At 36.3% G+C, this 25,985-nt stretch overlaps 1 protein-coding gene across 5 annotated transcripts in view; it reads left to right on the top strand.

Moving 5' to 3' along the window:
- The window catches only part of PCCA (propionyl-CoA carboxylase subunit alpha), a 537,919-nt gene that overhangs the window by 423,916 nt on the left and 88,018 nt on the right, over positions 1 to 25,985 (top strand). For all 5 annotated transcript variants that reach the window (XM_058276458.2, XM_058276457.1, XM_004458407.4 and 2 more), the window contains one exon: positions 82 to 180. In XM_058276458.2, coding sequence (XP_058132441.1) covers positions 82 to 180 — 99 coding nt within the window. The remainder of the gene's footprint in view (positions 1 to 81; positions 181 to 25,985) is intronic.

The following is a 25,985-nucleotide window of genomic DNA, read 5'->3' as shown; positions in this document are numbered from 1 at the left end:
GCTGCTTTGTATGCAGCAGTGAACTTGAGATCAGTTTTCTGTCTTTCTTCATGGTAACAGTCTTTTTTGGTGTCACAACAGGTGGAAGTTGATGGGTCAAAACTAAATGTGACCAGTACGTGGAACCTGGCTTCACCCTTATTGTCTGTCAATGTTGATGGCACTCAGAAGATGATACAGGTAAATGTTCTGATGATTTATATAAAGTTCAAAATACTTAACAGTACCCATGCAGTTAATACTTACAGATATAGTGGGGGAAACTTTATTTAGTTTATACTTTTTATAGTTAAAAACATTTTTCTATTTTAGAGGATCGTGAGTTTAGTCTTAATCTGAAGAATAATTTTCTCTCTTTTTCAGGCATTCCAGGAAGGTTGGTATAAAATATCTTATTGTAAAGAAAGCATCTGTCTATTTTTCCAAAAATATTAGAAGGTTAGCAGTGTGCCTTGCAATTGTGGGCTTTTAGCTGTAAAATATGACTGACTTTGTTACCTTCCTTTTCTATACATTTAAAGTGTGTAACATTTAGGTCAGCAGAGACAGGAGTCATTCAGGTTGGCTTTCCATAGAACATTGATACCTTTAAAAGATCAGTAATCTTGTTAACTTTCTTTTTCCCCCAATATAAAATGTCTTGCATTGTGGAAGATGCCTTGAAATCTGGAGTTGATAGAATGTTCTTTGTAAATAGTGACTTCCATTTTAAAATAGAAAGCTATGAACTAGAGATTCTGCCAAACTTCCTTTACTTTATTCCTTCACTTCATGACTGAGGTTTAGGGTGCCAAAAAAACAAACAACAACAAAAAGAAAAACAAAAAAAAACGGGGAAGGTATGGCTCTCATATAAAATAAAACCACCATAAATCCCCAAAGATGTAAGTGTTCATTTTTTCTTTCTTATGAAAATGTTTTGGCATTCTCTAACTTGATTTGACTTAGGATACTGATTTTTAAAACCCTAGAGAGATCAAGAGTATCACTGACACAGATTACTCTACCAGATTCATAAACCTTTGTTAGAGACTATGTGACAAAAGATTCCAGAATCCTGCAGTAAATATCTGATGAGTGATCTAATTTTCAAACAAAAGATAAATTGGTATATTACCTCTATCGTTATAAGACATCATGAATTCTTAGTAATGAGCCCTAGTTTTGACTTTGGTTTTGTAATATTTCTCCATATTTTCTCTCATATTTTCTTTTATTCTTCTCTCATATTTTCTTTTATTTTTCCTGGCACGTAAGGCCATGGCTTACTTCAATTTTTGTTACTTAATAACTATATAGATGTAAATTATAAGGTGAAGCACTTTGGGATCCTTGAAAGAAAAATCAGTAAGTTCATATCACTTTGATATGCTTATTATTAAGTCTTTTAAAAATATGTTTTTTGCTGTACTTGTTTATATTCAGTAGAATAGACCTGAATATCTATGGCTCAGCATTAATGTATTTTGGCCAAGGGGTGGGAGGTAGGGGGACACAACTATACAAAGTTCCGCTGTCCAGATTTTCACATAATGGTATTTTCACATCATGGCATCCTTCTCAATGACTGTGCAAATTGTTTTCTTGATGACACTTTCATGTGAAGAGTTTACAATTAAATTAACACTGGCTTTATATTTATTAATAAAAGTCCTCAGAACTATTTCCTTAGCACAGGTATAGTGTTTAGTAAATCCCTTTTGAACCATATAAGTTCTTTGCTAAAAAAGGCATTTATTTATGTGAAATAAATGACTTCTTAAAGACAGATCCATTGACTCTTTAGAAGAAATCACTGCTTTAACGTAAGTGTTTTCTGATAGGGAGAAAATAAATTCTTTCAGCGAGGTAAATGGCATGCTGAAAATAAAGTCGTTTACTTAAACAATGATGAGGAAAGCTTTCTTTACTAGAGGGAGTGAATTTCATTTACTTTCTATGGACATTAGCATTCAGTGTTAACTCTTCATCTCTGAAATATAATGTGGTCCCATGAAATTACTAATTATAATAATAAATAACATATAGTACTAATTGTGTATTAGGTACATCTTTAAGCACAGTATATATATTAACTCAGATAATCTTCATACCACTCTGTGGAGTAAGTACTATTATTATTAGTCCCTTTTTATAAATGAGGGAACTAAGGCTCAGAGAAAGTAAGTGACTTGCTCAAGGTAATGCAGCTAATAAGAGGCATCAGGATTTAAACCCAGGCAGTCTTGCTGAGGATCCATGCTCTTAAGCCTTATACTCTACTGAGACAAACTAAGTAATTTCCCTATTACGACAAAGCTAAAGAGAATCTGAGCTGAAATTTGAACCCTGGCAATCTAACCCCATAGTTTGTACTTTTATTCACTATGCTGTAGCACTTTCTGATTTTCCCTGTCAGACTTTCCCATCAGACTTCTTCAAATAATATATTCTTTCATGCTTTAAACCAATGATGTTAAAATGTTAGTGTGCTTCGTAATCAATTAGAAAACTCCTAACACTTACCTCCATAGTTTCTGATTTAGTAAGTCTGGGGCAGATTTCTAACAAATTCACAGGAAATGCTGTTGCTGCATGTCCAGGGACTACAGTTTGAGAATCACTACTTTAAACCTTTATTATCAGATTTATAGGCTGGGGACTGATGAGCAAAAGTAGTGTGATAAATAGGACCAAACCATTTGAAGACTTAATTTTATTTTGTGGGTTCTATTTTATCCTTAGGCAACAATGAACCCATGGAAAGGTTATTTAAGTAAGGAAGTGATGATGTGGACAGAATTGTAGAGCTATTTTTTGGTTACATGTTGAGAGTAGATTGGAGGGAAAGAGAAAAGTTAGGAGACTATTAAAGTAAGGGAGGTAGAAATCATTTTTCCTGGACAATATTAGCAGCAGTGAGGATGACAAGCTCTGTATTATGAAGGGATTTGGAAGAATGATAGGAGCAATACTGGTTGTTTCAGTGTTTGTTGTTTTCTCTTCCACCTGTTCTTATGCATAGGCAAATCACAAAGATTTGTTCTTAACTCTTTTTATCTCTATGCTGTCTTGCTGAGCAACATTGCTCCAAGAGTTTCCAGTTCAACACCTCCACGCAAAAAAGCTATAAAAATGCTATTACAGGTTTTTTTGTTTGTGGTAGTATATCTCTTTTATTTGTTTATGGTAAACTCAGAGAACCATATGATGGATATATCTGAGGTATTTTTCCAAGCGATTTTACAGTAATAATTGCTGTTCTTTTATTCATGGGTTTTTGTGCATAGATTTACAGTTTTATTAAATCTTTTATATACACAAATGATATATTTTATGTCGTATGAAAGCTAAAGAATAACACAATGAAACCTGTTTACCCACCACCTAGATAAAAAAAAAATTACTAGACTGTTGACATTTTGTTTCTCCTTGATTAAATCCCTCTTTTTTCCCACCCTAAGAGATAACCACCACTTCAATTTTATTTATCACTCCTTTTACTTTTATTCACAGATATTTGCACATATAGTAAAACTGTAAACAATATATTATTTAGCTTTTTCATGTTTTTAAGCTTTATCTAAATTGTAACATTTTATGTATTCTTTTCCCCTCCAATACTATGTTTCTGAGATTGCTCCATTTTGATACATGTAGGTTTATTTTCATGCTATATGTTATTGCATTATATTAATATACACAATTCATTCTTCCTTAAATGGACATGTGTATTGTTTTCATCATTCTGCTGTCACAAACAGTGCACCTATGAACATTCTTCTACTAAATATTTTCTCTTGAAATAAGAGTTTCTCTAGGCATATACCTAGGAATAGACCTGTTTGGTTGTAGGAACTATGCATCTGTGTTAGTTAAGTTTCTCCAGAGAAACAAAACCGCAAAACCAACTGGGTGTGTGTGTGTACAGATTTATTGTAAGGAATTGGCTCATATGACCATTGGGGCAAGCAAGTCCAAACTCTATAGGGGAGCCTGTAAGCTGGAAACTGGTGACTTTTGTCCAAAACCCCCAGCCAGAGTTGGCTGGCTGGAAATTTCAGCAAGAGCCAATGCCAAAGTCAAGGGAGAAATTCTTTAACCTCTGAAATCCTCCGTTCTAGCTTTTAAGACCTCCAACTGGTTGGATGGGGAGACCCCCCACATTGCTAAGGGCAATCTCCTTTGTTGATTATAGATATAACCAACTGATTATAAATGCAAATCCCATCTATGAGATACTCTGACAGTAATAAGCAGGCCAGTGCTTCCCCAAACAACTGGGTGTCACAACGTAGCCATTTGACACAAGAAATCAACTATCATACTTGATAATGCCAAGTAGTTTTCTTATTTGTCTGTACTAATTAATTTACATACCCACCAGTAGTGATGATGATGATGATGATGATATTAATATGAAAAATAAGCTAACCTTATACTTACTGTGTCAGGCATTGTTCTAAACATTTAATGTGAATTTATTTAATCCTCACAATAATGCAGTGAGATACGTACTAGTGTTGTCCTTCATTTCACTAATGGGGAAACAAACTTGTGGAAGCTAAATTTCATTAATGCTAGTTAATGGAGGAGTTAGATTTTTTTTTTAGGTTTTTTTTTTATTTGTTTCTTTACTGCGTGTTCTTCTCTTGTCCGCTTCTGTTGTTGTCAGCGGCACGGGAATCTGTGTCTCTTTTTGTTGCGTCATCTTGCTGCATCAGCTCTCCGCGTATGCAGCGCCATTCTTGGGCAGGCTGAACTTTCTTTCGCGCTGGGTGGCTCTCCTTATGAGGCACACTCCTTGCATGTGGGGCTCTCCTATGCAGGGCACCCTTGCGTGGCAGGGCACTCCTTGCTCACATCAGCACTGCACGTGGGCCAGCTCCACACGGGTCAAGGAGGCCTGGGGTTTGAACCGCAGACTTCCCATGTGGTTAATGGACGCCCTATCCACTGGGCCAAGTCCGCTTCCTGGAAGAGTTAGATTTTGAACTCAGGAATCTGTGCCCTTAACAATTTTGTTTCACTCCTTGTTAACACTTGATGTTATAGATTTCTTAAATGTTTCCTGGCTGGTGAGATTAAATTATTTCTCTTTGTGGTTTTAATGTATATTTCCTTGATTGGTAATGACAATGAGCATTTTAAAAAATACATTTATTTGGCCCTCCTGTTTTCTCTTCTGCAGAATACCTGTTTGTGTGTCTTTTACCCAGTTTTCTATTTGGTTGTCTGTCTTTTCATTATTTATTCATAAAAGTTCTTCATGTATTAGGGGTCCTGATCTTTTGTTAATTATTTGTGTTAACAAATAACTTCTTCCAATTTGTAGCTTGTCTTTAATAACTTATTAAGTTATCAAAGTGAGCTTTTAATCAAATTAGTGCCAGAATTTTCAGTCCTTTATTTTATGGTGTATGTCTTTTGTATTTGTTATACAGTCCTTCTCTACTCACAAGCTCATAAAGATACTTGCTTATATTTTCTTTTAAACCTTTTTAAGTTGTACTTTTCTCATTTAAAGCCATGGAAAAGCCATTGAAACTTTTTTGAGAGGTTGTTATATCCATCAAAGTGCTTTTTGGAAGGTTAACTTGGCTTTATAATAGAAGATGGGTTAAAGAAGAAGGTAGAGGGGAGAGAGTTCACTGAGAAGATAATCATATTACTTCTCTCATGATATAATGAATCTAAGCTAGGGTGCAGGCATTGTAGGGAAAAGAAGGCAGTTGGATTTGAGAGAGGTTATTGATGAAAACGACATAATTTGTTGAGTATTTACAATAGATATCATAAAGATCACACAATAATAACCCCAACAAATGCCAAAGTCCCTGCTTGTACCATTTTTGTTGTTGTTAATGTGTTTTTTTGTCAGCCTTACGTGTAATATTTAGTATTTAGGTGGTTATCCCCTAAAAGGCAAGCTTTGGAAAGTGAACTATGCCATCTATGCTCTTAGAAACAAAGCCCCCAGTCATCTACTAATATCGAGCTGGGAAAAGTAGAAATTCGCAGTTCTACACCTATCTGTGAATAAATACTTTATTATGTTTATCTTTCTCCAGCCCTATTTTGTACCCTCAACAGAATTTATTTATGTAGTAATTGAGGAAGCATTCAGAATACTTCCCAGTACTTGTCCTTCTTTTTATTTATTTTGCTAACTAGGTAAATGGTTCACTGCATAAATGGACCCTATGTTTCAGTGCAAGTAGAAGCAACTGTCTAATAACTGATCTTTCAAACCCATTCTCTCAAATTGTTCTTTTCTTCTGCATAAAATCACAGACAATTGTTTTAGTCTGTGCAGTTACTACCAGGTAATAAATAAGCAGCATTCTAAATTTGTTGAGGAAGGGGTATTAAAAAGTCAAGTTCATTGTAATATCAAAATTTTCCTCCCCTCCCCAATTCAGTCCATCCTCAGATAAAGAAACCTTTAGAATATGAGATTGTTGCTGTCTTCTTTCTTTGTTTTAGATCCCCTTCCACTAGATAGCTGCTATATTGGGTCACCCCAAATTTGTAGTGTGGGGAAAAGATGAGAGGTACGAGGCAAACTAAGATGACCTGAATGGATATGTAAGCTAGCATTTGTGCTTGGTAGATGTCCAAAGCTGACTGGTGTCTTCTGGACACTTTCTTGTGGATTTTTCAAGCAAGTAATATCTAGGAATTCCCTAATGCAGTTTATGTGTTTTCTAGTTGCCTTCAGCCTCCTGATTCTCAGCAGCCAGTTCCTCTGTTGACTCTGATTCATGCCTCCAGATGTTCATTTTGGGCAAGGTCCTTCTCAAAATGACCCAGCTTGCTTCTCTTGTGCATGGTCCTTATCTAGACCACAGGAAGTATTTGTAAAGCTTTGCCTTACCAGCTCTTTAAGTATAAGCTTCTCTTCTTGCTCTGTCACCAATTAAGGATTGCTCCATCTTCCCCAGGAGACCCTCAAAATCCAGGGCATCTACTGAAAGGGAAGTGATTTTTATGATGTCCTTTTCACTTAGCTTAAGGTTGTGAGAGTAAGCTATTTTCTCTCTCCCCACTGTTGGAGTAGTAAGGAAAAATTTAACCACAAAGCACTGTGACAACCCTATCCACCAAAATTCTAAGAATTCAACTTCCCCTAATTTATTTTTAAGTTCTTATATTCTCTTATGGTGCAAGATGAGCAATTGCTGGTTTCACAGATTCTTAGCATATTCTACTAGGTATCCCAGTCTAGCATTTTATTTTAGGATGCTTGGGTACTTAACATCTATTCCATTTTATTACTGAATCCCTGGGAATACGTGAAAAGTAGCATTTAAGATCTTTTTTTTTCCAAGTTGAAAAACAAATCTTTACTATTTCAAAATATATATATTTTTTAAATCTTCTGCATAAGATGCTATTTTCTCATTTCCTCTTCTTCTTCCTCTTTTTTATCATCTCTGATAAAAAGGACATTATTCTACCTTATAAAAACTTCACCCAAATGTCCAGATGATGCCATATCTGTGCATTCTTCTGTATTTACAAGCTGAATGTTCATATAGCCATCTACAGATACCAGGTAGCCCTTGTACTCCATTCCCCACTTAAGTTTTATCATCTCAGGTTTTCGTGTTAACCCATTCAGAAAAGGTTTGGTATTGAGGAGTAAATTCATCTAGGCTATGGGCAAATGCTGCAGACCAATTGCCAGCTTTTCTGCTGTCCCCTCTTCCTTATAATGGGAGTAGCTCAGCATTTTACATCTTGATCTGATTAGATGATAAAATAATTGGGGAGACAGTATGCCTGTGCTTTAGGAATGATCTCCCTATTCATCTTCCAGTCAGATCACATTGTCTGTTCACTTTCCGGATTTTCACTGGTAAAACTCTTGTGCTTAGTATTATCAGTTAAATTCTTTAAACTAAAAATAAATTGTATTTTGGCATATGCCATCTTTTGGATAATGAATTTCATAGGTTATTAACTTTTTAAATTGATCTAAATAACCCATTTCTTGATCTATTTGACTTTGAATTCCTACTACCTTGCTGAGTCCCTGGCACATGTAAAGGACTCAATTATTGGATGAATAGGTGGGTAGATGAATGAATAAAGAATCATCTCATATTTTAGAATTTCAGAAACAAATCTGTCCCTTCACTTTAAGATTTATATTTTATTTCTTCATTGTCTTCATCAAATTAAAGCTACTATGCTCATAAGATAGACTTCTCAGGCATTTATTGATTCTTTAAATCCCAACCTTCCAACATTTGCAAAATCCATATTCCATTAGATAATGTGACTAGTCAGACATTGCAGATACAGTTCATCAGGTTCTGTGAGAGCAAAGAGAAGCAAGAGGGTTCCAGAGGACCTGCCCACAAAGGTATTTTTCTAAACAAGTATTTTTCTTCCCATCAAGTTAAATGTCTTTTTTTTTTTTTTTAAGATTTATTTATTTATTTAATTTCCCCCCCCTCCCCTGGTTATCTGTTCTTGGTGTCTATCTGCTGCGTCTTGTTTCTTTGTCCGCTTCTGTTGTTGTCAGCGGCACGGGAAGTGTGGATGGCGCCATTCCTGGGCAGGCTGCTCTTTCTTTTCACCTGGGCGGCTTTCCTAATGGGAGCACTCCTTGCACATGGGGCTCCCCCATGCGGGGGACACCCTTGCGTGGCACAGCACTCCTTGCGCGCATCAGCGCTGCGCATGGGCGCTGCGCATGGGCCAGCTCCACATGGGTCAAGGAGGCCCCGGGTTTGAACCGCGGACCTCCCATATGGTAGACGGACGCCCTAACCACTGGGCCAAAGTCCGTTTCCCCTAAATGTCTTTCTTGTTTGCCTTCATTTGCTCTGGGGTAGCACCTAAGCTCTTTTAGGCCAACAATACCACCTACCGATAGGTATAGAAGGTTCTGCCTTAGGCTATTATGAATTACCCCCTTTTTTTTTCCCCTCAAAGGCTTGTTCTCTCTCTTGCCTTATCACTAATAATTTATTGCTCAGTTAAATCTGCTTCACACAGTCTCTTAACTCTGATAAATCTACCTCCTTAATTTAAGTCCTTTTCTCTTCTAACTTCAGGAAAATCATACTCTTGGAGAAAATTCTAATTAGTGGTAAATTTAAGTGTAGACCTAGTGTTGCTTCTGTAAAAGGAAGAGGATGTCATATATTTTGAAAAGAAATAACTTATAATAAAGAACCAGAGTCATAAACATTGAAAGCGCTTAGAAATATTTAAAGGTCCTTTTTAGAACTTTTTAAAGTTTTCATCTGTTTCTTCAGACTCTGATAATTGAACAACTGTACTTCAAATACCACCATTCAAGAAAAATAAATCGATATTTTATATTTATTTTCTTTTTATGTTGTGTATTTACCAGTAGTTTCCCGCTATTTTCATTACAAATGTAGAGTGCATTGGTAATTATGTTTATTAAACAGGTAATCTGAGACTCTGATATTTTTTTTTCCTTTCTGTGAAAAGATACATTTCGATTTCCAAATAACTAACTTAAAAAGTTTTGGAATAAGATAGCACTATCCAACAAAAATGTAATAGTAGTCATATACATAATATAAAATTTTTAGTAGTCATATTAAAGAAGTGAAATTAATTTTACCAGTACGTTTTATTTAACACAATACATACAACAGGAAGGAATATAAAAAATTGTTAGTGAGATTCTAGAAACAGCACACATATATGACAATACAACAGTAATATCTTGAGCAACAAAATTATTAAAGTGAAATATAGTCCTTCCAAAACAATAAAATTGTGTTTATATTAGAAAAATATTTTTATTTTATGCATCACTTTTAAAATTTATATTAATTAAAATGAAGTAAAAATGAAAATTTAACTTCTCAGTCACATTAGTCACATGTCAAGTTCTCAGTAGGGACATTTGGCTAGTGGCTACTGGGTTGGACAGCATAGAAATAAAACCTTTTGTAAATCAGAGAATATTTATAGAAGAAAAACACATTGGCCTTTTAAACGTTCCCTCATGTTTGAAGTACAGTTTTGGTTTTAGTTTTTATCATTTAAAATTAGGAATAGATGAATTCAAAATTAATTGAATGATAAATTTATTGTCTAGTTGAGAAACTTAAAAAATTTTGAAGCCTGACAAAAATTAGAACTATTAGAAATTATACCCTGTAAAGTATAATTAAGGTGTTAAAGCAAAACAAAAGATTGCTGTGTTCTATATGTATTGAGATCTCACTCTGTGCTTTCTTCATACACCCTAGCACCTTTACAGTGTGGTCCATGCCAGATGATTAGAACTTTTTTTTTTTTTTTAACTATGACCATATTCCATTCCTGGAAAGTTTTCTTTTTTGTTTTTGCTTTTTACCAGGAAAGAAGCTTTTTCAACTTTACTCTGAACAATGCAATAGTTTTCTATTTCTTACAATGTAATTTGTCTGCTGGGGTTTAATATTTTGCTTCTTGTTAGCATTTTACATGCTAGATTTTCATTTTGCACAGTCACGTTGTTTGAACATTTGCAAGCAGAGCAGACTAACTGCTATTGGCCTGTTCCTTTGTGTGGCTTGATTTCTTCTATCCACCTGCTCACAGCAGGTTTTCTACAGGCCTGAAGAGTAGCTAAATACTTTTGAAAATATCTTGAAATCCTGCTAAGGCCTAACAATTTCTATATTTGTGTGATGTGAAGCTGCTCATGGTGTATCTTTGAAGGCTTTTTTCTTTTTCATATTCTTGCTTAAATATTTTCAACAGAAGATTATTATAAATAACAGTACAATGCTGATTGCAGTACAACTGCATTCTATTTTGAATAGGTCATTGATATTCAACTAAGTGGAACTAATTTTCTACGTTGAAGCAGACAAATTTGGGATAGTGTCACATGAATCTCATGTTATTTAGTACAGAATATCAGATTAAATGGATTACTTGTAAAGTGGTTGCAGTATTAAATAGATTACATAACATGTTCAGTGAGCCTATGTAACGTAGAATAGTGTTTGAGCACATGAATATAAATGGGAAGAAATGTTTTAGTATTTGCAGATTGCATAACTATTTGTGATACATTTAAAAATTCTTGTACACACAGAATTTGAATGGATTGTTTTGACTTAACCTTAATTTTCTGTTTTCGAAGAAAATGAAACATTGATTTTCACATCCACATAAGAGAGTAAGTTGATATTATTCTTTCTTCAATTTTTTAGATTAAAATAACTCACAACCTGAGAATAAACTTTAGTTTTAATCCTAATAAATGTATATAGATGCTTGAATAAATACTTTAGTTAACAAATTTCTTTAACTTTAATTATGAGAAGTAGCTTATATTTTTGTTTATGCTTTACCATACAAAAATAAGTGGATTTCAAAGTAATCATCTTATGTTTGTAGTCCTAAATGTTTCCATGCCTTTGAAATGTTTCTACCTACCCCCTCAACCTTAGATGTAATTAGTTCTTATTTTATTCTAAATGCATGTGGTTATTCTAGAGTCATCAAATATAATTTAAAACAATTTAGTATGTATAGGATATATATATAACTTAAAACAAGGAGAGATAGGTATTTTTTCCTAAAGAAGTAGAAAATGAATGAGTAATTAATAATCATCCCTTTTTCACATTCCTGTAAACATCAACTACAGTTACACATCTTAGAAACAAACCCACCAATAGAACAGAAATAACTCTTTTCACTATGTGTCAAAAATTTTAATTACTATTTAACAGCCGGGATTTATTTATACTTACAATTTTAAATATTGATTTTAATGATAATCTACCTGCTTTTGTAATGCAGTCCTAGAAGCTTACCAGTTTTCTTTGTCATTAATGGCATATGTTTTACAATTTAGAGTTGCTTTTGAAAATGGGAAAATGTCTTCCCTGCACTCTCTTCCCCATCACATACACACACATACTTTTTCTGCTCTACTGTCTGTTAGAGAATTATATTTTAGTGGCTGCCAGAGGAAGAAAAATTTGAGTAGTATAAACACTGATTGTAATAAACATGGAAAATATTACATGCAGCTGCACTGGAGACTGATAAAACAAATCCCATAGTATTGGCCTTTAAAACATGTTATCAAGCTGAAAATCATAGGAAAAAGAAAAACATTATTTCTTCCTCTTACCGTTCAGTGAGATTACTTTGAAAAGTGAAATTGCCCCTGATTTTATTATCCCAGGAAGATGTGTTTGGAACATTGGAATTTTTGGGTGTTTTTTTGTAAATTTTTTTGCTTTCTTGAGAATGAATCTTGCTAAATTTGAGTAAATTTGATCCTAACAAATGTTGAAATTGTTTTGTTAACAGTCTTACTTCTAAAACATTTTCTTTAAGGGAAAAAAAATGGAGTGTATTCTGTAAATGTTGGTGCAAAATAAGAAAATAAGAAAAGGAAATTTTTATCAGGTTATGAAGTGTCATTTAAGATAGGAAAAGGGTAAAATATTTGGAGAAAACATTTTAATAAGAATAAAATGCTTCATGACAATGAAAGTATTTGTTTGTATTTTATCTTACCTTTTGCTGTTTGGTTATCATGTGGTCAGTTCATATTTGTTTTGGCGCGCAGCAGCCTCATTGTAGGCAGTGGCTACTTTGTTCTTTGTGGATTCTAAAACCTAATTGTCTTTTTTCTAGACTGTGGGAAAAGTGTATATTCCTGTTTCCTGTATAGAGGCAAATTCCAAATTTGAATGAAGTTTTATTTCCCTGTTTTCTATAGCATTAATCCTTATTGCTGGGATATGTCCAGTTTAGGCACATTAGTCTTTCTTTTTATTTTTTTAACACAAGTGTACAAATTGTGGCAATATAAAAAGATAAAAGCAATAGTAATCATACATGTGATTGTGACCTGCTTTAAATTGAACACCAAGTTATGACCAACTTATTGGTACTTACATCTTTGGTTGGCTTAGTCAATGACATAACTTAATTATTTCTTTTAATGTAAAAATCTCAAGTGTTTAAAACTATTTGCATTTTATATATTTTGTAAAGTATTTGCATTTGTCTGGGAATGAGTCTAACTCTTGCATGATTAGGAAACAACTATTATTATTATTTTTAGTATTTCTTAAATAGAAGATACTTTATACTTACTGAATGCCAACTGTGATCCAGGCAGTTTTCTAGACTCTGGAGATATGCATCAGTGAGCAAAATGTACTTTCTACTGGGGGAGGTACATACCAAACATAAAAACATAAATAAAATTGTTTTTGTACTACGAAGTTTTATGAAGAATATAAAATAGAATGATTGATAGAAAGTGACTTGGTGTAGCTTTCACTAAGGTGGTTTACTGAATGGCTAACATTGAGTTGAAACCTATGATGACAAGTGAACAGCCAGATAAAAATCTGGGGGGTGAGGCTTCCAAGTAGAAGGAATAGCAAGTGCTAAAACTCCAAGACAGAAACAAACTTGGCATGTGTAAAAATCAGAAGGAAGGCCAGTGTCTGGAATACAGTTAAGGTGAGAGAGGATAAAAGGATAGGCAGGAAACAGATCATGAGTGGTCTCTTTGGGCCAAAGAATTTGGGTTTTATTTGAACCACATTGTGAAGTTTTTAGAGAGTTTTGAATAGGAGATGATATGAAGTGATTTAAATCACTGATGTGAGGAAGAGGGACCAGATGGGACCAATGGTGATGTGGTGATTTGGAGCTATATGTACACCAGGAAATGATGTTCTTAAATATAATCCATTCTGTGGGTGTGGACAGATTGTAAATAGGACCTTTTGAAGAGGCTACCTCAAAGGGGCTACCTCAGTTAATATGTGATCCGCCTCATTCAGGATATGCCTTAATTCGTTTACTGGAGTCCTTAATCAACAGAGTGAATAGAGACAGAATGCCACATAAGCTGAAAGCAATGAAACCTGGAAGAGAAGGGAGAGCCTTGCCATGTGACAGAGAAGGAAGGATTGCCAGCAGCCAGTCTTTGGGAAGAAAGTATCAATTGATGATGCCTTAATTTAGATATCATCTTGGCCTCAATAATTTAATTAAGATATAAGCTTGGATGAAAATAGGGGCAATTAGAGTAGTGGGAGAAATTCTTAACAAACCAGAAGTGGTGCTTAAGAGAAAGCTAGGAATCAAGAATAGTTCGAAAAGTTAAGCTCACTTAGTTGCCATTTTCAGAGATAAGAAATGCCATTTTCTGAGACAAGAAAAATTGCAGGAGAAACTGTTTTTGTCTATTTGTCTTGTATTTTAGGAATTGTGGCCATGAAGAGCTCAATTTTAGATATATAAAATTCAAGAAACTGGTTAGAATCTACATAGGGATATGAAAAAGCAGAGAGGAAGCAGCTGTGGCTTAATTGATTGGGCTCCCATTTACCATATGGGAGGTCCTGGGACTTCCTTGTGAAGGCAAGCTGGCCAGCCCGCACCTGTGGAGAGCTGATGGCCCATGCCTTTGGAGAACTGGCGAGGCAAAGATGACGCAACAAGCAGACACAGAAGAACGCACAGCGCATGGACACAGAGAGCTGACAGCAAGCTAGCCGCCGCAAGGGGGTGGGAAATAAATAAATAAATAATAAAAAATAAATCTTAAAAAAAAAAGTAGCAGAGAGACATAAGTGGCTACAGTGATTTGAAGCTGTATGTACCCCAGAAAAGCATGTTCTTCAGTCTAATCCATTCCTGTGGGTGTGCACCCATCCTAAGTAAGATGTTTTGATGAGGCTCTTTCAATAAGGTATGACACACCTCGTTTAGGGTGGGTCTTAATTCTCTTGCTGCAGTCCTTTATAAACAGGATAAATACAGAAACAGAAAGCCATGAAACCTGAAGAGAAGGAAGAGACCAGCAGATGCTGCCATGTGCTTTTCCATGTGGCATAGGAACCAAAGATCACCTGCAGCCAGTCTTTGAGAAGAAAGCATTGCTCTGATTTGCACATTTTTCTCAGTCTCAAAACTGTAAGCTAATAAATTTCCATTGTTTAAGCCAGCCAATTTCATTATACTTGCTCTCAGCAGCCTAGGAAATTAGAACAGATTTTGGTACCAGAAGAGTGAGGTGCTGCGATTGCAAATACCAAAAAATGTGGAAACAGTTTTGGAATTGGGTAATGCATACAAGCTGGAAGAATTGTGAGGTGCTTGATAGAAGAGGCCTAGATTGCTTTAAAAAAGACTGTTGGCAGAAATATTAATTATTCAATGAGAACTTAGACAAATGATGAATGTGTTGTTGGAAACTGAAAGAATGGCTTTCTTTGTTTTCAAGTGGTAGAGAATTTGGCAAAACTGAGTTCTGATGTTGGATGGAAGGCAGAAAGTGACGAGCTTGGACCTTTGGCTGAGGAGATTTCCAAGCTAGGAGTGGAAAGTACAGCCTGGCTTCTCCTTGCTGCTTATAGTGAAATGCGAGAGGAAAGGGATAAGCTGGGAACTGAACTCATGGGCACAGAGAAACCAGAAATTGAAGGCTTGGAAAATTCTGAGCTCCCAGAAAGCGAGTCCCCAGCGAATAGTGCCCGTGTGAGGGTTTAACTGAACATGGATCCAGGCAGCCATTTTAGTACAAGTCAGGATTGAAGGTGCAGTCATCCACGAAGGATCCGTGGAAAGTCCTACTGTCTCATGGTTTGGACTCTTGTGCACTACATGCAAAACCAACAAGGTTTTTTTTTTACAAGATCCATATGAAAGGAACTACTGCCACCCTGGACTAAAAAGGACAGAAGAGAGACAGAGGAAGGAAAAATCACATCAAAGGCAGAACCATGGAAGCTCAGATCTAGACCAAAGACATCTCCCCAGGCCAAAAGAGTGAGCCCACCTATCTCTGTGGAAGGAATGCTTATGCCCTGGCACTTGGAGAGGGCAGGCCTTCTACCTTGATGTTGAGGAAGAGTGTTAAACACCCCACTTTTCTCAGATGCCTGGGGGGCTGTAGAAACTCTGGCCACTATCTGGATGCTTGAAGGAGGTGGAACCTTCAGCCCAGTGTTCAGGGAGAGTGTGTCTGCTGTGCAAGCACCTGGAAGGGGTGGAGCTGCCCCTCCATCAAGCCCGGAGGACAACACTTAGATGACTTCCACAGATGACTGTCAGACCTTGAAACCTAATGGAGTATGCCTGCATGTTTTCAGAATTGCTTGGCACCCATGATCCCTGTTTTACTTCCCATGTCTCCCTATGTGACTGGGAATAATTATCCTATGCCTGTCCTTCCATTGTATATCAGAACAGAAAACTTGTTCTTTAGGTTTCACAGATCCTCAGAGAATTGTGCTCAAAGACAGACCATACTCATAACCAATTTAGATGAGATTTTGTACTTAGTATTTTTATTGAATTGATTTAAGACTTTGGAATTAGAGTGAGTTTATTTGCATGTGGAAAGAGCCTATCTGTTCTTGGTCCAGAAGGTGGAATGTTGTGATTTGAAGCTGTATGTACCCCAGGAAGACATTTATTAAATTTAATCTATTCCATGGGTGTGGACTCATCTAAGTAGGAACTTTTGAGGAGGCTACCTCAGTTAAGGCATAACCCGCCTCCTTCAGGATGTCTCAGTCCTCTTGTTGGATTCCTTTATAAATGGAATGAATCCTGAGAAAGGGAGAGAAAGCCACACAAGCAAGAAACTGAAAGCAACAAAACCTGGAAGAGAAGGGAGCGATCAGCTGACACTGCCACATCTTGCCATGTGGCAGAGGAATCAAGGATTACCAGTAGCTGGTCTTCAGGAAGGGAGTATCACCTTGATGTTGCCTTGATTTGGACATGATATTGGCCTTAAACTGTAAGCTAATCAATTCCTGGTATTTAAGACAACCCATTTTTATTAAAATGCTTTAAGCAGCCTAGGAAACTACAAGAGGTGGAGGCAGGGAAATAATTTATATGACCTTTCTAGTAATCCAGGTGAGAGGTCCTGGTAGCTTAAACAAGGAGTTGAACAGATCCAGTCCACCACCTCTTTTCATATAGTTCACAAGCTAAAAGTGGTTGTTGCATTTGAAAATTGGTGGAAAAAAATAAAGTTACATTTCATGCCACATGAAGTGTCTGAGATTCGAATTTCAATGTCATAAATATAGTTTCATTGGAACAGAGCCACAGTCATTCATTATTGTCTTTCTATGACTGCTTTAGCACTTTTTATCAGAAACAGAAACTGAATTGTCTGACTTGCTCTACTGCACCACAGCTCAGTGGCTTAGCAGTGGTTAAGTTTTACAATTTTTTTGAGCTAAAGCTGTGATTGAGATTTTTCTGAACAAGAAGAACTAAGTTCTGTAAGAATAGAACATAAATGACTTTAGAAATTAGCAGACTTGATAGTGTGTCTTAATGAATCCAATCTAAAATTGCAAGGCAAATTAGTACATACATGCAAAACTTACATTATCATAAAGTGATTTTGACAACTAATGTTGTTTAAACATACTATACTTTATAATTCCCATGTTGTCAAAAGTTAAAACTAAGAAATGATATCTCTTTTCCTACACAAATTTGTAGCAGATATGTTTTCTGAGCTCAAAGTAGAATTCCCGCAACATTTTTGGACCTCAATGCAAGTGCAAAGGAAATTTCCATATATTAAAAACTGTTTAACTGGACAGTTGAGGAGCTTCCATTTAACCTTCAACTGGAAGTAACTAAACTAAAATGTAATGTTATTCTAAAAGGCGGATGTCAAGAGAAAAATCTAGGGAAGCACATTTTGGCCCATCGGATAGGGTGTCCGCCTACCACATGGGAGGTCCAGGGTTCAAACCCACGGCCTTCTGACCCATGTGATGAGCTGGCCCATGCACAGTACTGATGCACGCAAGGAGTGCCCTGCCATACGGGGGAGCCTCATGTGCAAGGAGTGCGCGCCGTAAGGAGAGCCACCCAGCGTGAAAAAAAAAGTGCAGCCTGCCCAGGAATGGCACCGCACACAGAGAGCTGACGTAGTAAGATGATGCAACAAAAAGAGACACGGATACTGGGTGCCGCTGACAAGAATACAGGTGGACACAGAACACACAAAGAATGGACACAGAGAGCAGACAACTGGGGTGGGGAGGTGGGAAAGGGGAGAGAAATACATTAAAATAAATCTTTAATAGATAGATAGATAGATAAATAGATAGAAAAATCTAGTAAAATTCTGTATATGCCTTCCAAGCAATGAATATGCTCAAGTAAATGTTGGTATTTGGCAGGAGGTATCTATGTAAAAAGACGTTTTCAAGGATGGAAATATGTAAAATCCCAGTATAGATCAGCATGAACAAATGAACATTTGTAGTCAGTTTTAATGATCGGGTGCACTAACTTTGAACCCTAATTAAAATGTTATCCCTAAAAAATAATAATAATTCTCCTTATTACTAAATCAGTTTTACAAAGAGTTATACTTAGTTATTACTATATTTGAATTTTGTCAACAAAAACTGTAAGGATTTGTTTTCTCTCATTTTATAGGTAGCTGTGTAATAACCTCTGGGCCCATAATACCTAAAGTGTTTACTATGTGGCCCTTTACAGAAAGTTTGCCCACCCTTTGCTTAGACTAAGATGGAATATATTTTGGAGAGAGAACAGAAGAAATTGATTGATGGATTACATATTGGGTGTGGAGGAAGTTTAGGAATTAAGGATGAGCAACTGAGTGAATGATGTTATTTGATGAAATGGGAAGGCTGGAAGAGGAGTGGAAGGCTGAGGAAGAAATAAGAATTCTGTTTTGGACTTGCCAAGTTTGATATGTGCCTTAGAATCTTAAGCTCAGGGACATATTGGAATTGAATATTTGATTGCCATAAGATGTAGGTTTTCTTTTAAAGTGTGGATCTGGATTAGATCAGACTGATAGTATGTGTGTAGATGGAAGAAAGAATGGGGCTGAAGACTGGATCCTGGGGTACTCTAGCAGTTAGAAATTGGAATATAGAGGAGGAGAAGCCAGTATAGGAGGCCAAGAACTGCAAGGGATATAGAAGAAAACCCAGGAAGAAAATATACCCTTGAAAACAGTGAAAGAAATATTTGAAGAAGGAAATCATCAACCAATTATGATGTGCTTTTTTTTGGTCGTGTTGATGAATAAGATGAGGACAAAATTGACAGATTTGGCAAGGTGCAAGTTATAGGTGATCACGACAAGAATGATTACAGAGGGTTAATGGAGACAAAGTGGATTCAAAGGAGACTGGAAAGTGAAGAAGTGGGGACCATGAAGATAAACACCTTTTCAAGAAATCATATTTTGTGTGGGGGGGAGTGGGGGTATATAGGATCCTCTTATATTTTTTAAGGTAACATTTTGTATTGATCTATGTATCTTAAAAAATTTTTTTAAATCTATTGTATAAAAAAAATCATACTTTAAATGAGAAGAGATGCTTGAGGGAAATGTGTGTGGAGAGTTTTTTCCTCCCTTGCATTTTATTTGTTGGAGAAACTTTTAGCTGATTGTATTGCCATGCTGCAGTTTAACATGTTTTCCATCTTCTGTATTTCGTATATATTGATTTTTGGATCTAGAGGTTTAATCAGATTCAGGTGCCATTATTTTTGGCAAGACTCCATTATAAGTGATGTAGTGTACCTCCATTAATGTCTCGTTGTCTCTCTTTTGGTTGTTAGTTACCAATGATGGTTTCTTTGGGAAATAATATTTGTGGATAACAGCATGCTAGTGAAGTTCATTGCTACTAGGCCTTTTCAGTATTTCTAGGCTTTTCCAGTGAGTGGATTTGTGTGTGTGTGTATGTATCCATATTTTAGTATATATTTCTTATATATATTTTAATAAAATCCTTCATGATCCCACGCTAATATTTTCAGTTCAAATTAGACAGGAATATTATTAACCCGTTCTATTTTACATCTCTATACATATTCCCTATACCAAGAATCCTGGTTCTCAAGGATACAGTAAATAATTAATTCATTTGCTTTTGTTTACTTTATATACATACAAGTATTAGGAAACAACACAAAAATTACCACAACAATATGATTCCTGAAAAATTTGAAAATAGATTTTTCACATCTTGTCCTCCCCATGTTTTAGTAGTTGTATTTATTATCTACATTGTTACAGCATATAACTATCACATACTGAACTCTTGCCCTTGTACTCCTCAGACCTTCTTATAGTAAAAACATATTGTGGACCACCATTTCTTTTTAAAGATTTATTCATTTATTCTCCCCACCACCACCCCCCCGCCCTCATTGTCTGCTCTCTGTGTCCATTTGCTGTGCATTCTTCTGTGTCTGCTTGTCGTCTATTCAGATGGCACTGGGAACTGATCCTGGGACCTTCCGGAGTGAGAGAGAGGTGCTCAGTCTCTTGTGCTACCTTAGCTCCCTGGTCTGCTGTAGGTCTTGTTGTCTCTCCTCTGTGTCTCTTTTTGTTGCATTATCTTGATGCACCAGCTCTCCGCTCGGGCCAGTACTCCTACCTGAGCCAGCACTCATGCCTGGGCAAGCACTCTGCATTAGCCAGCTCTCAGCTCAGGCCAGCTTGCTGGACGTCCCATATGGTAGATGTGAGCCCAGTCACTTGAGACACACCAACTTCCTGCTACCATTTCTTATGTTGGTGTCTCTCCGTCATTTTGGTGTTCTGAAACTCATGCTCTAGTAGATTCTCAGGAAAGGTTCGTGAGAATAATAATCTCTAAATTCTTATAGTTGAAGATATTTTGCTTCTTTAATATTTGAAAGTCAGCTTTCATATATATAAAACCCTTATATTTTCTTTTTTTCAGTATCTTAAATACTCTAATTTCGTCTGGCAGAAAGCTAGAAAAGTCCATTGAAAGTCTGATGACAGTCTGAATTTCTTTCTCTTATAAGTCATTTGGACTTTTGCCTGGATAACCAAAGGGTTTTTTAATGTTGCTTTAAAATCCAGTAATTTTACTGGACTACAACTCAGTGTGGGTTATTCCAGTTTTCTCAAATACATGAAATCTCTTTCCAGTATGTAGTTTCAAATAAATATATTTCTTATTTTAAGGGAGTGTTCTTGGATTATAAATTTTATTTTATTTTTTTATAGATTATTTATTTATTTATCCCCCCCCGCTCCCCGAGCCAGTTGTCTTCTGTCTGTGTCCATTTGCTGTGTGTTCTTCTGTGTCTGCTTGTATTCTTGTCAGCAGCGTCAGGAATCTGTGTCTCTTTTTGTTGTGTCATCTTGCTGCGTCAGCGCTCCGTTTGTGCAGCATCACTCCTGGGAAGGCTGCGCTTTTTACACACTCATTGGCTCTCGTTATGGGGAGCACTCCTTGTACGTGAGGCTCCCCTATGCAGGGGACACCCCTGCGTGGCATGGCACTCCTTCCGCGCATCAGCACTGCGCGTGGGCCAGCTCACCATATGGGTCAGGAGGCCCTGGGTTTGAATGCTAGACCTCCCATGTGGTAGGCAGATGCTCTATCCATTGAGCGAAATCTGCTTCCCAAATAATAACTTTTAGTGTTTAGTTCTTTGCTTTGGTGTTCTCTAGGGATATGAATTAATATTTATTGGATCTCGTTTGCCTGTCTTTTGTGTTTGTCACATCATCTTAAGTTTCTTTCATCTTTTCATTTCTTCTATTTCTCTTAAGGCAATATCTACTATATTTATTTGGTTGGTTGTGTTTTTTCTCATTCACCATTTTTTGAAATTGTTTTTCTCTTATTTTTATCACATCATTTCTGAGCTGATCTGATTTTCTTTTTTTAGATCTTTTCTCATATCTTGAATTATTAGATTATGGCTCCCATCTGTTTTGTGGGCATGTCTTTCTGGCTTGCTACCATTGTCTGTAGGGGTGTTATTCTGCATCTTCTCTTTTCTTAAATCGTATACTTTATATTAAAATAACTTTATATGGAGCTTGGCCTTGATCCTTTTCTAAAATTGCTCATTTTTACTTAGTTGTTTGATTTCAGGATGGAATTTCTTCCTAGCTTTAACACTCCCTCTTCTGTTGTTTTTGTGAAGTGTTGAAAATATAGTGGCCCTCTGAGACTTCTAGCTCTTTTTTTTTAAAAAACAGTTTTATTGAGATACAATTTATATACCATAAAATTCTCTAGCTTTCTCTTCCCCATTTTTTGTCTGAACTTTCTTTTAAGTGTCCATAAAGCCCCTGACCCATCAATTTGGAATAATATTTATAACAGTTTCTCTTTACTGTAGGACTCTGGCACCTGGGAAGGAGTTTAGGTTTGAGAGTTCATGGAGTCCAGACTACTCCAACTCCTTTAGACCCTACCCCAGACCCATGCATTTCTCTGCCCTCGGACTTCCTAAACCCTGCCTAGGTTCAATTGCTTTTCTTGACTGGTCTTCTGAGGTTCCCAGTGAGTGTTATTGGTTATTTAGGATTGTTAGGTCCATTCAATGCCCTGTCAGGTCTGTATGCTTCTTCCTGTACAAGTCTTGTGGCTGATGTTGGTTTGTCCCATCCATTTGTGTTCTGCATTTATCATCCTGAAGAACCAATGTGATTGCCTGTTGCTGATTGCAGAGATGATTAAATGTGCCATTTCTATACTGCTAAATATGAATTGTGTCCTACGTCTCTTCTTTGTGCCACAGAATCCCTGAGGAAGAAAACATTTAATTATTGCTAGGATGAGTCGTTGTCTGGTAGTAATGGGAATTCCTTAACTGAGTTTTTTTTCCCTCCCTACTCTTAAAACCACAGCAGTGTAGAAATTAGCATTTTATTGGACTGTGTAGCCACAATCCAAATTGTTCTGTACTTCTCCTTTCCCTAGTTTCTTGACATTTATGCTTCTAATTCTTCCCAGCCAAAACTTCTACTGCTCGGCAATTGATGATTGAGAGATACATAGGTCGCTCTTATCATTAATAGTATAGAAACATTTTAGAACTTTTTGCGAAGATTTACTTTTATTTTTTCCATTTCTGCAGCAGTGACATGATATTGTTGAAATTAAAGGAATATTAGAAATGGTCATTGTCCTTAAAGAACTTAGTATTTAATTGATGATCTAGTCTAAGACATGGGTAAAGGTATTGCATCCAGCACAGTCAAAATGCTTGACTTGTGGTTCTTGTTCTCCTGCTGCAGTGTGTTCGGATCACTTTTTGTGCCCTATAATTTAGTTTCCTCATCAGTAAAACAAAAATTAGATTATCTTTAATGTCTGTTTGCCCTCCAAATTCTAAGGGTCTATAAATGAGTCAGACTTAGTTCTACTGCTGTTTTCACTTAGCCTCCTACTACCTAAATGATTAGGTAACATTTTGTTTGACCCCTTAGTCTAGTCTCCTTACCTATCCCCCTCCATGACTATGTATCCTCAACTTTACTTCAGACTACCAATCTTTCTAAAACATAAACATGTCCTCAGTTTCTAAGTATAAGAACTTAAGTATAAACTCTTCTTTGTTGAAGCAATGATCTAACGCTCTAATTCCTTTCTTGTTTCTATTCTTGCCATTTCTCTCCTTCAACCAATACTATCTCTAGCCACACCAAACCACTCACCGTTTCTTAAACTCATTATGCTTTTTCTTAATCTGAAATTAGCATAAGCTTTCCTATCAGCCCAAAAATTACTCTTTACTTTTCTATTGGCAAATTCTAGCTCTTTTTTAAAAAAATTAATTTATCGAAATATATCACCCACACACAAACATACATAAACAATAAGTGTATAGTAATAGTTGTGAACTTACAAAACAAACATATATAACATTATAACTCACCCTACCACCAACACCTTACATTGTTAAATCTTTTTAACTAATGATTAAAGAGCATTGTCAAAATATTACTACTAACCAAAGTATGTTTTCCCTATCCCTCCCTACTATCATCTTTATCTCATTTATATATGAACATACATAAACAATAAAGTGTATAGTAAAATTTGTGAACTTAAAAAGCAAACACGCATAACATCATACAGGGGTCCCATACATCAACCCTCCACCAACACCTTATATTGCCATGAGACGTTTGTTACAGATTATGAAAGAATGTTGTCAAATCTTACTACTAATTATAGTCCTTATCTTACATTTGGTGTATTTTTCCCCTTACCCACCCTATTATTTTTTTTTAAATATGTTTTGACATATTTTGATATGTCACCTTTGACAGAAGTTGTAAATTTATGAAACAACACTCCTCTATCAACAACATCACACTGTGGTGGAACATTTGTTACAGGTAAGATAATGTCACCTGATTGTTACCATGTCCATAGCATACATTTGGCTCACATTTTCCATACTGCTCCATTATCAATACAGTACATCTTTGGCATAGATGCAAGAATATTTTATTATTACTGCTAACCACAGTCCATAGGTCACTCCAGTTGTATTTTTCCCTTGCATTCCCCACACCCTTCACTAGTGATGTACATTTGCTCTGGCTCACAAAGGACACTCTTTCATCTGTACCATCAACCACAATTCTCATCCGTCTCTTGGTTTACTGTGCTATTCAGTTCCTAGATTATTCTCTAGCATTCTGTCAATCGGCATTTACATACCTAGACTACCATATTCAGCCACATCCCCATTTATAAACTAGCTTTTACTCACTGTGTTACCATCCATTGTATACATTTCCACACTTTTACAGTAAAGCTAATTAAAACTTCTACATACATTAAGTATCAGTAGTCCATCTCAGTCCTTCTCTTATCTTCTTTAAGAATCCACCACCTACCATCAGGTCTTGAAGATATTTTCCTACAATTTCTTCTAGAAGTTTTATGGTTCTTTTATTTTTTAGGTTTTTTATCCATTTTAAGTTAATTTTTGGGTAAGGTGTGAGATAGGGGTCCTCTTCCCTCTTTTGGCTATGGATATCCAGTTCTTTCAGTACCATTATGCTGAATAGACTGTTCTGCCTGAGCTGTGTGGGTTTGACAGGCTAGTCAAAATCACTTGACCATACATGTGAGGATCTGTTTCTGAACCATGAGTTTGGTTCCATTGGTCAGTGTGTCCGTCTTTATGCCAATACCATGCTGTTTTTAACCACTGTAGCTTGGTAGTATGATTTAAAGTCCAGAGATGAGGGTTTGCTTTTGCTTTTTATGATGTTTCTGGCTATTCAGAACCCCTTACCCTTCCATATAAATTTGATAATTGTGTTTTCAATTTTTAAAAAATGGTGGTGAAGGAAGCGGACTTGGCCCAGTGGTTAGGGTGTCCGTCTACCACATGGGAGGTCCGCAGTTCAAACCCCGGGCCTCCTTGACCCGTGTGGAGCTGGTCCATGTGCAGTGCTGATGCTCATAAGGAGTGCTGTGCCACATAGGGGTGTCCCCCATGCAGGGGAGCCCCACGTGCAAGGAGTGCGCCCCATAAGGAGAGCCACCCAGCACAAAAGAAAGTGCAGCCTGCCCAGGAATGGCGCCACACACACGGAGAGCTGACACAGTAAGATGATGCAACAAAAAGAAACACAGATTCCTGTGCTGCTGACAACAACAGAAACGGATGAAGAACACACAGCAAATAGACACAGAGAACAGACAACTGGGGTGGGGGGAGGAGGGAAGGGGAGAGAAATAAAGAAATAAATCTTTAAAAAAAAAAAATGGTGGTGGAATTTTTATGGGGATTGCATTGAATCTGTTTATCAATTTGAGTAGAATTGACACCTTAATGATATTTAGTCTTCCAATCCATGAGCATGGAATGTTCTTCTGGTTATTTAGGCCTTTTTAAATTTCATTTACATTGAGTTTTAGTTTTCTGAATACAAGTGCTTTACAGTGTTGGTTATGTTTATTCCTGACTATTTGAGTTTCATCTTTCATATATTATTTGCACCACTCTTTTGACACTTTTAGTTACTTTTATTGATATATTCTTCATTTCTAGACTCTCTTCCAGGCCTCTCTCTCCTGTCTTTTCTTTTCAGGTTCTAGCACACCCTTTAATATTTCCTGAAAATCTGGTCTCTTGCTTAGAAATTCTCTCAGTTTCTGTTTATCTGTGAATATTCTAATCTCCCTCGCATTTTTGAA

Source organism: Dasypus novemcinctus, chromosome 15, assembly GCF_030445035.2.
Source record: "Dasypus novemcinctus isolate mDasNov1 chromosome 15, mDasNov1.1.hap2, whole genome shotgun sequence".
Taxonomy (NCBI): domain Eukaryota; kingdom Metazoa; phylum Chordata; class Mammalia; order Cingulata; family Dasypodidae; genus Dasypus; species Dasypus novemcinctus.
The sequence above is the reverse complement of the archived record's forward strand: the minus strand, read 5'-3'. Positions and strand labels throughout refer to the sequence as shown.